Here is a 17,997-nt window from a genome sequence, read left to right as displayed (position 1 = left end):
TAGCATATTTAATATTGATACCAATATTCTTACCAATAAGTGTTTTCAATGGTTTTTAGTCTTTTTTTTAACCTACGATGTAAATCGATTACAATGTCACTGTTAGTACCAACTCCAAGATATTTGTGCTGCCTACACGTTTCAATGTTTTTTTTTTTTTTTTTTTTTGAGATATATACAAGAGTTGTTACATTCATGTACAGCCACTAGTACGCGAAGCGTTTCGGGCAGGTCCCTGGAATACGATCCCCTGCCGCGAAGAATCGTTTTTTCATCCAAGTACACATTTTAATGTTGCGTTAAACAGAGGCTACAGTTAAGGAATTGCGCCCAGTAAATCCTCCCCGGCCAGGATACGAACCCATTCTGGAGAACTCTGGCTGGAGAACTCTGGATTTAGTTAAAGAGATAACAAGACCACATTCAATGTTTTTAGCAGCGAGTGAATCAAGTAGAGCTTGCAGTCTAGTTTGGGTATTTGCAACAATACATATGCCATCGGCATAATAGATGACGGCTTCGTCAGGTAGTGTGGGAATATCAATTGTTAATATGTGCATCAGAACATTGAACAGTGTAGGACGTAATACTCCACCCTGGGGTGTACGCAACTCAAAGGGTGCACAATGATTGGTGGTCTGGAGTATAACTCTAGGTGACCAAAACACCCCTTGGCAATTACCTCAGAGTAGTGTTTACAGCACAGCGTCTCCTGACACATCGATCGTATTCCACACCCATGTTCCTGTTCTTGTAGTCATAGGTTCTTTTAGGCTGTAGTTGTTGTTGGCTGGCTGTTCTTGTAGGCTGGCTGTTCTTGTAGTCAGGTTATCCTGTAGTCAGATGACAGATTATGCTTTGTTGATTTTATCATTTATGGGAATTTTTGTTGTCCTGGGTAGCAGATTATTTTAGTTAAGTCGTCCGCATGTGTGATGCATTCTCTGTGCTGGAAGGGAGGGAAGTGAGATGCTTGTGTGTTTAAGAGTCGAGGATGGGCAGCTTCCTTGTGGCACCCCACTTTCCAGTTCGATCTATCGCCCAGGTACCCACCAGGTACTTATCTATGGCGGTACTCTGCAACGGCAAGGTGGGACGGAAGAGCACTGGGAAGCTAGCATAGAGAATTGGGGGAAGGGTGCGGGAGGCAGGGGGCCAGAGATAAAGGGAGGGATGAAGGGCACGAGAAGGAAAGATGGAAGGGTGAGAGAGCCAGTACTGGAAATAGGAAGGGAAGTGATCTAATTAACTTTTGGTATAGTCATTTCCAAGCAAGATTACATACTAAGTTGGGTTGATTTAAATTGGAAAATTAAATCTTGTTCTTGAGTATGAGTTACAGGACTGATTGCTTAATTTTAACATGTTTACAGAAGCTAGGAAAATAATGGTGACCAGGGTCACAGCTGACGACGAGTGCCGGGTTCACAACACACAATGACCCATAGTGGCCTGACTCGCCGCAAATAGAACAAAGAGTTCAAAGACTCCGATAAAGAGAGGCAGCATCGCCAAGCTTGCAGCAAATGTTTCACAAACTGGAGTAGGTACTTACGAGGAGAAAGTGTCAATCAAGTATGGCCAAACAGCCCTGTGAAGTGCTACGAAAACAGGGGGGGGGACCGGTACCCAATCACTTGAACCATCCGGGATCGAACGCCGACACTGCAAGACTCAAGGTCATCGCTCTACCGACCGACCCAAGTGGTTGGAGGGATTTAATCCTTGATATCTTTTATTCCACAAACAACGACTGAGGATGAGAGGGATCTGCCATGAAACAGCGACCAGGATGAGAGGGTTCTGCCATCAAACAGTGACACAGGATGAGAGGGTTCTGCCATCAAACAGTGACACAGGATGAGAGAGTTCTGCCATGAAACAGTGACCAGGATGAGAGGGTTCTGCCATCAAACAGTGACCAGGATGAGAGGGTTCTGCCATCAAACAGTGACCAGGATGAGAGGGTTCTGCCATGAAACAGTGACCAGGATGAGAGGGTTCTGCCATGAAACAGTGACCAGGATGAGAGGGTTCTGCCATGAAACAGTGACCAGGATGAGTGGGTTCTGCCATGAAACAGTGACCAGGATGAGAGTGTTCTGCCATGAAACAGTGACCAGGATGAGAGGGTTCTGTCATGAAACAGTGACCAGGATGAGAGGGTTCTGCCATGAAACAGTGACCAGGATGAGAGGGTTCTGCCATGAAACAGTGACCAGGATGAGAGGGTTCTGCCATCAAACAGTGACCAGGATGAGAGGGTTCTACCATCAAACAGTGACACAGGATGAGAGGGTTCTGCCATCAAACAGTGACACAGGATGAGAGGGTTCTGCCATCAAACAGTGACCAGGATGAGAGGGTTCTGCCATGAAACAGTGACCAGGATGAGAGGGTTCTGCCATGAAGCAGTGACCAGGATGAGAGGGTTCTGCCATCAAACAGTGACCAGGATGAGAGGGTTCTGCCATGAAACAGTGACCAGGATGAGAGGGTTCTGCCATCAAACAGTGACACAGGATGAGAGGGTTCTGCCATCAAACAGTGACACAGGATGAGAGAGTTCTGCCATGAAACAGTGACCAGGATGAGAGGGTTCTGCCATGAAACAGTGACCAGGATGAGAGGGTTCTGCCATCAAACAGTGACACAGGATGAGAGGGTTCTGCCATCAAACAGTGACACAGGATGAGAGAGTTCTGTCATGAAACAGTGACCAGGATGAGAGGGTTCTGCCATGAAACAGTGACCAGGATGAGAGGGTTCTGCCATCAAACAGTGACCAGGACGAGAGGGTTCTGCCATGAAACAGTGACACAGGATGAGAGGGTTCTGCCATGAAACAGTGACACAGGATGAGAGGGTTCTGCCATGAAACAGTGACCAGGATGAGAGGGTTCTGCCATGAAACAGTGACCAGGATGAGAGGGTTCTGCCATGAAACAGTGACACAGGATGAGAGGGTTCTGCCATGAAACAGTGACACAGGATGAGAGGGTTCTGCCATCAAACAGTGACCAGGATGAGAGGGATCTGACAGCATACAGTGACCAGGATGAGAGGGATCTGACAGCATACAGTGACCAGGATGAGAGGGTTCTGCCATCAAACAGTGACACAGGATGAGAGGGTTCAAAGTTTCTGCGAAATTTTTCAGACGAGACCTGACTGTTTACCACGAGTGAGTCAGCTGCTGTAGCCAGTCCAGAAGATTGTACAGGGAGTGCCAGGTGCTGTACAACCTGTAGTACCAGATACTGTCCTTCCTGTAGTGCCAGGTACTGTACAACCTGTAGTACCAGATACTGTCCTTCCTGTAGTACAAGGTACTGTACCTCTTGTAGTGCCAGGTACTCTACTTCTGTAGTACCAGATACTGTACTTCCTGTAGTACCAGGTACTGTACTTCCTGTAGTACTAGGTACTGTACCACTTGTAGTGCCACGTACTGTACTTCCTGTAGTACCAGGTATTGTACTTCCTGTAGTGCCAGGTACTGTACTTTCTGTAGTACCAGGTACTGTACTATCCGTGTTTTCTTATATTATTATTACTAAGATAAATGAAATTATATAAGTACAGTATTAAAGAGTCAGATCTAGTAGGACTTGAGATTGAAAAAAGAAAAAAATATGAGAGCAAAGGAGCGAGAGCAGTGGAGGGAGAGAGAGGAAGGGAGACCAGGACAGGGAGAGAGAGGGTGGAAAAGAGGGAGAGAGAGAGAGAGAGAGAGAGAGGGGGGGAGGGGGGAGGTAGAGAGAGAAAGAGGAGGATAAAACAAAGTAAAAGAAGAAAGGAAGGTTAAGTGGGAAACAAAATATGTCCAACACAATCAACTACATCTGAAAGGTTAGGTTAGAGGGTGGAGAATAAGAACAAATTATACAAAACCTAATAAATACACTAAGATCAAAGAGGTTAGGTTAAAGTGGGAAGAATACGAACAATTACAACAAAAATAATAAATACAACTTATGAACAACTTGACGAATTTTAAGTTAAAAGGTTACGAAGTGCACAAACTGCCATATCTAACGAATATCCCTTTAAATGCTAAAATACCCTAACTCTAACAAATAACCCTTGAAATGCATAAATGACCATTTGAGAAATTATCCCTTGAAACGAACAAATGAATATGAGACATTGATTGACGAAACACAAAAAGACAAGCAGGAATATTGATGTAAGTTAAAGTCATGTCTGGTTGGGTGAGTTGGACTAGGTAAGTTAGGTTAAGTCAGTTTGGGTAGGTTTTGTTAGGTAAAACATATTAGGTGGAGGAGGTTAGGTAAGTTATCTTTGCATAGGTTAGGTAAGTTAAGTTAGGTTAGGTTAAGTAAGTTACATTAAGTTAGGTTAGGTTAAGTAAGTTACATTAAGTTAGGTTAGGTTAGGTTGGGTTGGGTTAGGTTAGGTTAGTTAAGTTAGGATAGGTAAGATAGGTTAGGTTAGCTTTATGTTAAGTTAGGTTATGTTAAGTCAGGTTAGGTTAGGTTAGATTGGGTTTAGTTAGGTTAGGTTACGATAAGTAAGTTATGTTAAATTAGGATAGGTTAAGTTAGGTTAGGTATTAAGTTAGGATTGGTTAGGTTATGCATGTTAAGTTAGGTTAGGTTAGGTAAGTTAGGATAGGTTAGGTTATGCAAGTTACGTTAGGTGTGGTTAGGTAAAATATGTTAAGTTTGGATAGGTTAGGTTATGCGAGTTAAGTTAGGTTAGGTTAAGTTAGGTTAGGTTTTGCAAGATAATTTAGGTTAGGTTAAGTTAGGATAGGTTAGGATAGGTTAAGTTAGGTTAAGTTAGGTTAAGTTAGGTTAGGTTGGGTTATGCAAGTTAGGTTATGTTAAGTTCAGATAGGTTAGGTTATGCAAGTTAGGTTAGGTTATGCAAGTTAGGTTAAGTTATGCAAGTTAAGTTAGGCTAGTTAAATTAGGATAGGATAAGGTTAGCAAGTTAAGTAAGATTAGGTTAGGTTAGGTTAAGTTAACTAATTTACATTAAGTTAGGATAGGTTAGGTTTAGTTAGGTTTGGTTAAGTTGGGTTGGGATAGGTTAGTTAAGTTAGGATAGGTTAAGTTAGGATAGGTTAGGTTAGATTATACAAGTTAGGTTAGGATAAGTTAGGTAAGTTACATTAAGTTAGGAGAGGTTAGGTTAAGTTAGGTAAGTTATGTTAAGTTAAGATAGGTTAGGTTAAATTAGGTAAGTTATGTTAAGTTAGGTTATGTTGGGTTAGGTTAGGTTAGTTAATTTAGGATAGATTAGGTTAGATATATATTTTAAAAGAAGTGCAAGTTTGATATGAAAAGCTGAACTAGTTACATTTGGGAGAGATATTTTATGCCTGAAGATGTCTTACAGAACAACATTGATGTCTTAGAGAATAACTTTGATTAACAAAGGTGAGTTAGAGATTACCTTTGATGACTCTTAAAATAACTTTGATAGCTTAGAGAACATCTTTGGGGACTGAGATTAACTTTTTGATAGCTCTGAGAATAATTTTGAGGACATGAGTAGTATTTTGATTACTCTGAGAATAACTTTTTATGTTTATGAAAATAACTTTGATGAATTAAGATGTCTTAGAATGCTTCGCTGATGAAGGAATGTGACTTTGAGAATAACTTTTATGACTGAAATAAACTCTTGATGGCTCTGAGAATAACTTTCATGACTGAGATTAACTTTTTGATAGCTCTGAGAATAACATTTGATGACTGAGAATAACTTTGATGACTGAGATTAATTTTTTGATAGCTCTGAGAATAACATTTGATGACTGAGAATAACTTTGATGACTCTGAGAATAACTTTGATAGTATTCTTAGGGTCTTTGAACTTGTTACTAATATCTTAAAGTCTGTCTTTGATGTCTTTGATTGTGTCTTTGATGTCACGAAGAGTATTTTTGGTGTCTGGATGTGTCCTTGATGTCTCGAAGTGTCCTTGATTATATTTCTTAACAACACATAATTTTAGTTAAGAACAGTGATGAAAGACCCCCTTTAACTATTTTGTGCTCCACGAAGTATAATGGCAGTTAAAAAATTATTGAACGAAGTTACACTTGACTATTTTTTAGTTGAGGGGCGAATAATTTTTGTTAAGAAATGATGAACATGACTATTTTTAGTTGAGAGGCGAATACGTTTAGTTACAAAATTATAAGAAAAGATGATGAATATGGCTATTTTTCCGTTGATTGGCGAGTAAGTTTAGTTAAAAAATTATGAAAGTGACTATTTTTAACTTGATTGGGGAATGATTTAGTTAAGGAACGTTAAGAAAAGAATATCTTGGAACATTTGATTTTAAAGAAAGTGTAAGAGAATGCGGTGAACACAGTGAACATATGGGGAACATGATAAAGAACATAGAAAAAATGTAAATAATGCTGATGAACACAGTGATCATGGTGTGAACATTTTGCAGAACATGGAGAATATGGCAAAGAACACAGTGAACGTGGAAGAGAATGAGAAGAACACAGTGAACTTGCGGGGAATATGAACTTACAGAGAATATGAAAACATGATAAAGAACATAGAAAATATGATTAGAATGTGCAGAGAACATTATGAGACTATGTCAAAGATCACAGAAAAATAGAGAAACTGGTGAAAAATATGAACTGAACATGCTGTGAACATTTGTAGAACATGGAGTGAACACAGAAAACATTGAAGAGAATACGAAGAATACAGTGAATATAGAGAAAATATACAAATATAGTAGGATTAGTGATAGTTTGGATAAGTTGGGGAATAGGTGAGCTGAAGGGATGAGAAGGTAAGGGGGAAAAATATAGCGAGTGGGGAGATAAGGACGAAAGGAATTTGGGGAATGTAAGGGGGTAAGGGCGGGGAGGTAAGGGGTGGGACGGTAGGAGAGGGCAAAGGTTAGGTGTAATTTGGTCATATGATTATTGCTTAGTTGAGTAAACAAAAGGTATTGAGAGTAGGGTGCGATCTGACCGTGTGAATATTAGCACGTTAGTGATTATTTACATAGCTGGGTGAAAAATGGCTATTAAAGGACATGATGTTTACTTTTGATAGACTGGAGAGGGCCTTGATCTGAAATATTTATGTCTGATGAACTAAGGCGGAGGACAATAATTGGAGCTCGGTAAGTTACTTGTTGATTTATTTTACAGAGGTCTGAAATGTAGTTGGGTTTTAAATCTCAGGGGATTTTGGCTGATAATAATTATCTTAAAAGAGCGAACTAAGGTAGGGGACAAAAGCTGAAACTCTGTAACTGCCTAGACCTTATTTATTACTTCTGAAATAGCTACGTTCTAAATTTTAAGGGATTAGGTTAGATACTAAAGAAAATACCGGAGGGAAGTAAGATGGAGGACAAGAGCTAGAGTTCGGTAATTGTTTGGATCTATTTTACTATGTCTGAAATACAGAGGATTTGAATTTCAGAGAAATTGACCTGTTACTAACGAAGATATGAGATGGGGTTAAAGTGGGGGATACTAGCTGGAGCTCGGTAAATGTGTTTTCTTTACTTACTCAGTTAGAAGTACGAATCGTTTAATTTTCAGGAAAATTGATGGGTTATTAACGAAGATTCGAGAGGGAAGTAAGGCGGAGGACAAAAGCTAGAATTTGCTTATTGACTGAATTTGATTTACTACGTCTAAAATAAGACTGTTTTAAATTGGGCTATTAGTAGCGAAAATGTGGTCTCTGACAAATTTTGGTCTTAAACTGAACTCTGATGAAAATTGGTCTGAAAATGGTCTCTGAATATTTTCAGGCTCAAACTGGACTCAAAATTTTTTGGTCTTCAAATGGACTCTGACAATATTTTAATTTCCTCAAAAAGAACTCAGGTGTAGGTAAAACTCTGAAATATTTTGGTCTCAAAGTGGACTCTGATTAATTTGGCTCCTAAAGAGGACTCTTAAATTTTGTTCTTAAAGTGGTCTCTGTTAAATTTTGGGCTTAAACTGGTCTCTGACTAATTTTCGGTCTTATATTGACTCTGACTATTTTCGGATTTCTACTGGACTCTGATTAATTTAGGTCTTATACTGGACTCTGACAATATTTCGGTCTAAAATAATCTCTGTCACATTCTGGTCTTATATGGTCTTTGAAATTATTTGGTCTAAAATGGTCTCTTGTCATATTTGGGTCTAAAATAATCTGTCAAATTTCGTTAAATTTCGGTCTTCATATGGGCTCTGTAAAATTTTGGTCTTAAATGGACTCTGAAGGTCTTCAAATGGTCTCTGATGAAAATCAGTCTTTTTCAGGTGAAATAGCTGTAAATGCGAATAAAAACTAAGAGTCGTGGCTAAGATGTCTGTTTTCCTAAAACAGATTTTCATAAAACTGAACTCTGAAAAATTAGAATTTTCCCCATAAGAACTCTTTAATTAAGAACGAATGAGTGATTTGAAAACAAACAAAAATTGTCCGTAGAGTTTATTCCTGGTAAGATGGGAGGGGACTTTGCCCCCTGAATTTTTTCTATATGAAAGTTCTATAACTATGTTCTCTGAAAATAGTCTTTTTGATTAATTTCTGCCATAAACTCGTATATACACTTCTATGATAATATGAGCTCTGAAATATTTTCCTAAAACTGAACTCTGAAAAATGTTGAATTTTCCCCATAAGAACTCTTAGCAAACTTCTAAGATCTTTGAAATTATTTTTCTCATAAGCCTCTTTAACTCCAAATGAGTGATTTTGAAAACAAACAAAAATTGTCTGAAGAGTTTACCTGGAAAACCGACGCCTCACACACAGTAAAGAAGGGAGCGGACTTTGCCCAGACTTTCTTAACAAACTTCTATGAAATTATTTTTTCTCATCAGAAACCTTTAAATCCATATCGGAAACTGAAAAATTTATAAGGAAACAAGAAGACCTGGCGACAAATGAGAAATTTTGATCTGGAACCCCAGGCGCATCACACACGATATCCCCCCCCCCCAAAAAAAATAACGTGTGTGAGACGCCATCCCTTCTACTCTGTACAGTACTTCCTGTAGTACCAGATACTGTACTACCTGTAGTACCAGATACTGTACTACACGTAGTACCAGATACTGAACTGCCCGTAGTATCAGATACTGTACTACACGTAGTACCAGATACTATACTACCCGTAGTACCAGATACTGTACTACCCGTAGTATCAGATACTGTACTACCCGTAGTACCAGATACTGTACTACCCGTAGTACCAGATACTGTACTACCCGTAGTACCAGATACTGAACTACCCGTAGTACCAGATACTGTACTACCCGTAGTACCAGATACTGTACTACCCGTAGTACCAGATACTGTACTACCCGTAGTACCAGATACTGTACTACACGTAGTACCAGATACTGAACTACCCGTAGTACCAGATACTGTACTACCCGTAGTACCAGATACTGTACTACCCGGAGTACCAGATACTGTACTACCCGTAGTACCAGATACTGTACTACCCGTAGTACCAGATACTGAACTACCCGTAGTACCAGATACTGAACTACCCGTAGTACCAGATACTGAACTACCCGTAGTACCAGATACTGTACTACCTGTAGTACCAGATACTGTACTACACGTAGTACCAGATACTGAACTACCCGTAGTACCAGATACTGTACTACCCGTAGTACCAGATACTGTACTACCCGGAGTACCAGATACTGTACTACCCGTAGTATCAGATACTGTACTACCCGTAGTACCAGATACTGTACTACCCGTAGTACCAGATACTGTACTACCCGTAGTACCAGATACTGTACTACCCGGAGTACCAGATACTGTACTACACGTAGTACCAGATACTGAACTACCCGTAGTACCAGATACTGTACTACCCGTAGTACCAGATACTGTACTACCCGGAGTACCAGATACTGTACTACCCGTAGTATCAGATACTGTACTACCCATAGTACCAGATACTGTTCTACACGTAGTACCAGATACTGTACGACCCGTAGTACCAGATACTGTTCTACACGTAGTACCAGATACTGTACTACCCGTAGTACCAGATACTGTACTACCCGGAGTACCAGATACTGTACTACCCGGAGTACCAGATACTGTACTACCCGGAGTACCAGATACTGTACTACCCGTAGTACCAGATACTGTACTACCCGGAGTACCAGATACTGTACTACCCATAGTACCAGATACTGTACTACCCGTAGTACCAGATACTGTACTACCCGGAGTACCAGATACTGTACTACCCGTAGTACCAGATACTGTACTACCCGGAGTACCAGATACTGTACTACCCGTAGTACCAGATACTGTACTACCCGTAGTACCAGATACTGTACTACCCGTAGTACCAGATACTGTACTACCCGTAGTACCAGATACTGTACTACCCGTAGTACCAGATACTGTACTACCTGTAGTACCAGGTACTGTACTAACTGTAGTACCAGATACTGTACTTCCCATAGTACGCCCCTCGGTTAGCAAGTTGACAGAGCTGAAAATGGTGCAGAATTTGTTGCTCTGACAATGGCAAGAGACATCACTTCCCCTCGTCAATATCCACCACTGACCTCTACCAGACCTCGGGAGGCAACGCCATAGATCTGAGAATGGGGAATTGTAATTGTAGGTGACCCTTGAGGGAGCTGATGACGCACCAGGGACCGGTTAGTCCAAGCGAAGGGAACAATTATGGAAAAGCACCAAGCCATTACTACTAAATAGCACTGGGAAGGGGTCAGGATAAGGATTTGGGGATGGGACGGAGGGAAGGAATGGTGCCCAACCACTTGGACGGTCGGGGATTAAACGCCGAGCTGTATGAAGTGAGACCGTCGCTCTACCATCAAGCCCTTGTGGTTGGACAAAAGTTTTGTCCAGCCGGACCACCTTGAGCCTCATGTACTGCCCCTACACCTCACCAATTGTAATTGTTGACGAGACCAGTAATTGTAATCAACGACAAACACATGTGCAACTAACACGTGCACGACAAACACATGGGCGACAAACACATGCACGACAAACACATGTGCGATTAATACATGCGCGGCAAACACATGCACGACAAACACATGCACGACAGACACATGGGCGACAAACACATGTGCGATTAATACATGCGCGACAAACACATGGGCGACAAACACATGCACGACAAACACATGTGCGATTAATACATGCGCGGCAAACACATGCACGACAAACACATGCACGACAAACACATGTGCGACTAACACATGCGCAACAAACACACGTACAACACATGTGCGACTAACACGTGCGCGACAAACACATGCACGACAAACACATGTGCGAAAACACATGCGCGACCAACACAAGTACAACACATGTGCGACTAACACGTGCGCGACAAACACAGGCGTGCGAGGAACCAGGTGACCAAGCATCACTCCTCGCCAGGTGAGAGAAGAGGGTGATAAGCCACTCTCGTGGCCCGAGGGTCACCCAAACACACAAGATTACTTGTTACCTTGCGGTACCAGTCACCGGCAGAGCTTTGGGTGACGTGTGCACTGGATGACGTGTGCACTGGATGACGTGTGCACTGGGTGACGTGTGTACTGGATGACGTGTGCACTGGGTGACGTGTGTACTGGATGACGTGTGCACTAGGTGACGTATGCACTGGGTGAAGTGTGTACTAGGTGATGTGTGTACTGGGTGACGTGTGTACTAGTTGACGTGTGTACTGGGTGACGTGTGCACTAGGTGATGTGTGTACTGGATGACGTGTGCACTGGGTGACGTGTGCACTGGGTAACGTGTGTACTGGATGAGATGTGCACTAGGTGACGTGTGCACTGGGTGAAGTGTGCACTAGGTGATGTGTGTACTGGGTGACGTGTGCACTAGGTGATGTGTGTACTGGATGACGTGTGCACTGGGTGACGTGTGCACTGGGTAAAGTGTGTACTGGATGAGATGTGCACTAGGTGACGTGTGCACTGGGTGAAGTGTGCACTAGGTGATGTGTGTACTGGGTGACGTGTGTACTAGGTGATGTGTGTAATGGGTGACGTGTGCAATAGTTGACGTGTGTACTGGGTAACGTGTGTACTGTATGACATGTGCACTAGGTGACGTGTGCACTGGGTGAAGTGTGTACTAGGTGATGTGTGTACTGGGTGACGTGTGTACTAGGTGACGTGTGTACTGGGTGACGTGTGCACTAGGTGATGTGTGTAATGGGTGACGTGTGCAATAGTTGACGTGTGTACTGGGTGACGTGTGTACTGTATGACATGTGCACTAGGTGACGTGTGCACTGGGTGACGTGTGCACTAGGTGATGTGTGTACTGGGTGACGTGTGTACTGGGTGAAGTGTTCACTGGGTGACGTGTGCACTAGGTGAAGTGTGCACTAGGTGACGTGTGCACTGGGTGAAGTGTGCACTAGGTGAAGTGTGAACCAGGTGACGTGTGCACTGGGAGAAGTGTGCACTAGGTGACGTGTGCCCTGGGTGAAGTGTGCACTAGGTGATGTGTGTACAGGGTGACGTGTGCACTGGGTGAAGTGTGCACTAGGTGACGCGGCACTGGGCGAAGTGTGCACTGGGTGAAGTGTGCACTATGTGACGTGTACTAAACTAGTTGTGCTTGCGGGGGTTGAGCTCTGGCTCTTTGGTCCCAGAGTTCACGTGTGCACACTGGATGAAGTGTGCACTGGGTGAAATGAGCACTGGATGAAGTGTGCACTGGGTGACGTGTGCACTGGATGACGAGTGCACTGGGTGACGTGTGCACTGGATGACGTGTGCACTGGGTGCAGTGTATACTGGGTGACGTGTGCACTAGGTGACGTGTGCACTTGGTGAAGTGTTCACTAGGTTGACGTGTGTACTGGGTGACGTGTGTCCTAGATGAAGTGTGCACTGGGGGAATATGCACTGGGTGAAGTGTGGACCGGATGACGTGTGCACTGGGTGAAGTGAGCACCGGGTGAAGTGTGCACCGGATGACGTGTGCACCGGGTGAAGTGTGCACTGGGTGACGTGTGCACTGGGTGAAGTGTGCACCGGATGACGTGTGCACTGGGTGCAGTGTGTACTGGGTGACGTGTGCACTAGGTGACGTGTGCACTGGGTGAAGTGTGCACTAGGTGACGTGTGTACTGGGTGACGTGTGCACTAGGTGACGTGTACTCACCTAGTTGTGCTTGCGGGGGTTGAGCTCTGGCTCTTTGGTCCCAGAGTTCACGTGTGCACACTGAATGAAGTGTGCACTGGGTGAAATGAGCACTGGATGAAGTGTGCACTGGGTGACGTGTGCACTGGATGACGTGTGCACTGGGTGACGTGTGCACTGGATGACGTGTGCACTGGGTGAAGTGTGCACTTGATGACGTGTGCACTGGATGACGTGTGCACTGGATGAAGTGTGCACTGGGGGAATATGCACTGGGTGAAGTGAGCACTGGGTGACGTGTGCACTGGGTGAGGTGTGCACCAGATGAAGTGTGCACTGGGTGAAGTGAGCACCGGGTGAAGTGTGCACCGGATGACGTGTGCACTGGGTGACGTGTGCACTGGATGAAGTGTGCACTGGGTGAAATGAGCACTGGATGACGTGTGCCCCGGGTGAAGTGTGCACTGGATGACGTTTGCACTGGATTACGTGTGCACTGGGTGACATGTGGACTGGATGACGTATACACTGGGTGAAGTGTGCACTGGATGAAGTGTATTTATCTAAAGGGAGCCGGTGGCTGAGCGAACAGAACACTGGATCCGTAATCCGGGTGTCCCGGGTTCGATCCCTGGAGCTGGCGAGAAACAATGGGCAGAGTTTCTTTCACCCTGATGCCCCTGTTACCTACCAGTAAATAGGTACCTGGCAGTTAGTCAGCTCTCACGGGCTGCTTCCTGAGAGTGGAGGCCTGGTCGAGGACCGGGCTCCGGGGACACTAAGCCCCGAAATCATCTCAAGATATCCTAGTTGTACTTACTTAGTTGTGCTTTCGAGGGTTGAGCTCTGGCTCTTTGTTTCCGCCTCTCAACTGTCAATAAATTAATGTATAGGTTCTTGAGCCTACTGGGCTCTATCATATCTACACTAGAAGCTGTGTTTGGAGTCAGCCTCCACCACATCACTTCCTAATGCTTTCCATTTGTCTACTACTCTGACACTGAAAATATTCTTTCTGTCGTCTCTATGACTCATTTGGGCACTCAATTTCCACCTCTGTCCCCTAGTGCGTGCGCCCCTTGTGTTAAATAGTCTGTCTTTATCTACCCTATCAATTCCTCTGAGAATCTTGTATGTGGTAATCATGTTCCCACTAACTCTTCTGTCTCCCAGTGACGTGAGATTTAATTCCCGTAGTATCTCCTCGTAACTCATACCTCTCAGTTCGAGTACTAGTCTGATGGCAAACCTTTGAATCTTTCCCAGTTTAGTCTTATGCTTGACTAGATATGGACTCCATGCTGGAGCCGAATACTCCAGGATTGGTCTTACATATGTGGTATACAAAGTTCTGAAAGATTCCTTACACAAGTTTCTAAAGGCCATTCTTATGTTTGTTTGCCAATCTGGCATATGCCGCTGAAGTTATCCTATTGATATAAGCTTCAGGGGACAGGTCTGGCTTGATATCAACCCCCAAGTCTTTCTCTCTCTCGGACTCTTGAAATATTTCATCTCCCAAATGATACCTTGTATCTGATCTCATGCTGCTCTCACCTCTCTTCATTACATTACATTTTCTTGGGTTAAACTCTAACAACCATTTGTTCAACCATTCCTGCGGCTTGTCCAGGTTTTCTTGAAGAATCAAGCTATCCTCTTCTGTCTTAATCCTTTTCATAATTCTGATGTCGTCAGGAAACATTGAGAGGAATGATTCTATTCCCTCTGGGAGATCATTTACGTATATCAGAAACAGGAGAGTTCCGAGTACAGAGCCCTCTGGGACTCCACTGGTGACTTCATGCCAATCTGAGGTCTAACCCCTCACTGTAACTCTCTGCTTCCTATTGCTTAGGTACTCCTTTATCCACTGGAGCGCCCTATCAGTTACTCCTGCCTGTTTCTCCAGCTTATGCATCAGCCTTTTATGGGGTACTGTGTCAAAGGCTTTCCGACTGTCCAAAACAATGCTGTCCGCCCATCCTTCTCTTTCTTGCTTAATCTTTGTCACCTGATAGTCACCCATTAAGCCTGAAAGGCAAGATTTACCCTCCCTGAATCCATGTTGATGGGTTGTCACGAAGTCCCTTCTCTCCAGATGTGTTACTAGTTTTTTTTCTCATGCTCTTCTCCATCACCTTGCATGGTATACAAGTTCAGGACACTGGCCTGTAGTTCAGTGGCTCCTGTATGTCACTCTTCGTATATTGGGACTACATTAGCCGTCTTCCATATTTCTGGTAGTTCTCCCATCTCCAATGACGTACTATATCCTGTGGAGAGTGGCAAGCAAAGCGCTCCTGCAAACTCTTTCAATACCCATGGTGAGATTCCGTCCGGGCCAACAGCCTTTCTCACGTCCAGACCCAACAGATGCCTTTTGACCTCATTTCTTGTAATTTCGAACACTTCCAAGGACGCCTGGTTTACTGCCACCTCTTCTAGCACAGTGACCCTCACACTAACATACTCGTTCCTGGTTCTCTGGTATCTCTCTGTCTGCTTTCTGGTATTCTGTCATTTCGGAAGTCCCTCCACGCCCTTTCGTTCAGTTCCTTTGCTTTCATACATGCCCTATTAAACCACGAATTCCTCTTTTGCTTTTCGTTTTTTCTGTCGGGCTGAGATAAACCTGTTTATTGCCTCCTGACACTTTTGGGTAACATAGTCTATCATATCTTGTACGGATCTAGTTCTGAGTTCAGTGTCCCACGATATATCCCTTAGGAATTTTGTCATCTTCTCATAATTTCCCTTTCGGTACGCCAGCCCTTAATTTCCCAATTATTTTTTTGATGAGATAATTCCTAGCTCTACCAGGTACTCAAAGATCAATACACTGTGATCACTCATTCCCAAGGGGACTTCGATCTTAACTTTCCTTACATCCGACTAATTTAGGGTAAATATCAGATCAAGCATAGCTGGTTCATCCTCTCCTCTCATTCTTGTCGGTCCCTTGATGTGCAGACTTAGAAAGTTTCTTGTTGCTACGTCCAGCAGCTTAGCTCTCCATGTGTCCGGTCCTCCATGTGGGTCTCTGTTCTCCCAATCAATCTTCCTGTGATTGAAATCTCCCATTGATTATAGGTCTGGATCCGTCCCTGCTAGCTACAGAAGCTGCTCTCTTAATTATATATGTGGTGGCCATGTTGTTTCTACCAGATTCCTGTCTGGTACTTCTGTCGTTTGTTAGTGGGTTATATATGACTATTACTAAAATTTTTTGTCCTCCAATTGCTATGGTACCTGGTATGTAGTCACTGAAATCTTCACAGCCCTGAATAACAATCTCTTCAAAACTTCAGCCTTTTCTTATCAGCAGAGCTACACCACCACCTCCTCTTCCTTCTCTCTCTTTCCTCACTACATAGTAGTCCTGTGGAAACACTGCATTTGTTATGGTTTTCGTTTGCATTGTTCCTGTGAGTGCTATGAACTGAACTCAGAACCCACTGAACTCAGTGGACACTGAACTCAGAATGTCTGGGTTTTCTTCTAGTGCCAATTCTTCAGGTTCACTTGTTTTATTTGTAATCCCATCTGCATTAGTGTACATTGCCTTGAAGCTCACTTTCTTCTTCATTCTCTTGTCCCCCTTCTTGTTGAGCATTCTGCTTACGGAGGAAGCTGTTCAATAGGTGTGAAGATCTGTGAAGTCCTTGGCAGGGTCTCAAAGGATTCTGGGGTCGGGGGTGGGGGTTCAAGGGAAAAACGGGACCGGTAGGGTATGGGGTAAGGAGGTAGGGGGACATAGAGGATATGGGGTGAGGGAGGAGAAGGGATAAGGAGAATGGGGATGAAGGGGGAGTGGGGACAGGGGGGGATTGGAAAGGGGGAAGGTTGGACATGGTGAGAATGGGGGAGGGTGACAGGGTCAGAATGGGGTGCTGGGGAAGGAGGGTTATATGAGCATTTCAGTGGGGTCAGGTAGGATGGGAGGTAGGTAGGGTTTCAATGCAGAGGAGGGTTATATGAGCATTTCAGTGGGGTCAGGTAGGATGAGAGGTAGGTAGGGTTTCAATGCAGAGGAGGGTTTTGGTGTTGCCCTCCCCTCTGGTGTTGCTGGGATGCTGGTTGTGGGTTCCCCTCTTGTCTCTGGGACTGTTGTGTTGAGAGAGAGACAAAAAGAGAGAGAGAGAGAGAGAGAGAGAGAGAGAGAGAGAGAGAGAGAGAGAGAGAGAGAGAGAGAGAGAGAGAGAGAGAGAGAGAGAGAGAGAGAGAGAGAGAGATAGGGAGGGAGAGAGAGAGAGAGAGAGAGAGAGAGAGAGAGAGAGAGAGAGAGAGAGAGAGAGAGAGAGAGAGAGAGAGAGAGAGAGAGAGAGAGAGAGAGAGAGAGAGAGAGAGAGAGAGAGAGAGAGAGAGAGAGAGAGAGAGAGAGAGAGAGAGAGAAAGAGAGAGATAGGGAGGGAGGGCGAGAGAGACAGACAGACAGACAGACAGACAGAGAGATAGGGAGGGAGGGCGAGAGAGACAGACAGACAGAGACAGACAGACAGAGACAGACAGACAGAGACAGACAGACAGAGACAGACAGACAGAGAGATAGGGAGGGAGGGCGAGAGATAGGGAGGGAGGGCGAGAGAGAGGGAGGGAGGGCGAGAGAGAGGGAGGGAGGGCGAGAGAGAGGGAGGGAGGGCGAGAGAGAGGGAGGGAGGGCGAGAGAGAGAGAGAGAGGGCGAGAGAGAGAGAGAGAGAGAGAGAGAGAGAGAGAGAGAGAGAGAGAGAGAGAGAGAGAGAGAGAGAGAGAGAGAGAGAGAGAGAGAGAGAGAGAGAGAGAGAGAGAGAGAGAGAGAGAGAGAGAGAGAGAGAGAGAGAGAGAGAGAGACAGAGAGAGAGAGAGAGA

At 44.1% G+C, this 17,997-nt stretch overlaps 1 protein-coding gene across 1 annotated transcript; it reads right to left on the bottom strand.

The window, feature by feature from the left end:
- Positions 1-1,943: 1,943 nt before the first annotated feature.
- LOC123773040 (mucin-5AC-like) lies at positions 1,944-16,764 on the bottom strand. The gene is made up of 7 exons (XM_069322920.1): positions 16,608-16,764; positions 14,724-14,876; positions 13,170-13,676; positions 11,494-11,632; positions 9,017-10,494; positions 2,787-3,541; positions 1,944-2,135 (listed from the first exon to the last, which is right to left on the bottom strand). The coding sequence occupies exons 1-7, from the start codon at positions 16,762-16,764 to the stop codon at positions 1,944-1,946; spliced, it is 3,381 nt and encodes a 1,126-aa protein (XP_069179021.1).
- Between the last annotated feature and the right edge of the window lie 1,233 nt (positions 16,765-17,997).

This window comes from Procambarus clarkii, chromosome 11 (assembly GCF_040958095.1).
Source record: "Procambarus clarkii isolate CNS0578487 chromosome 11, FALCON_Pclarkii_2.0, whole genome shotgun sequence".
Classification (NCBI taxonomy): Eukaryota; Metazoa; Arthropoda; class Malacostraca; order Decapoda; family Cambaridae; genus Procambarus; species Procambarus clarkii.
Note: the sequence above shows the minus strand (reverse complement) of the source record. Positions and strands in the feature narration are given on the sequence as shown.

Bases quoted from the DNA above. Each gene is read 5' to 3' on its own strand.
- LOC123773040 (XM_069322920.1), bottom strand. From the start codon at position 16,764: ATGCTCAACAAGAAGGGGGACAAGAGAATGAAGAAGAAAGTGAGCTTC. The intron at 14,877-16,607 runs GTGGGTTCTGAG...ATGATCTCCCAG, and splicing joins TTCAGTGTCCACTGAGTTCA to AGGGAATAGAATCATTCCTC. The intron at 2,136-2,786 runs GTCACTGTTTGA...GTTTCATGACAG, and splicing joins GGCAGAACCCTCTCGTCCTG to AACCCTCTCATCCTGGTCAC.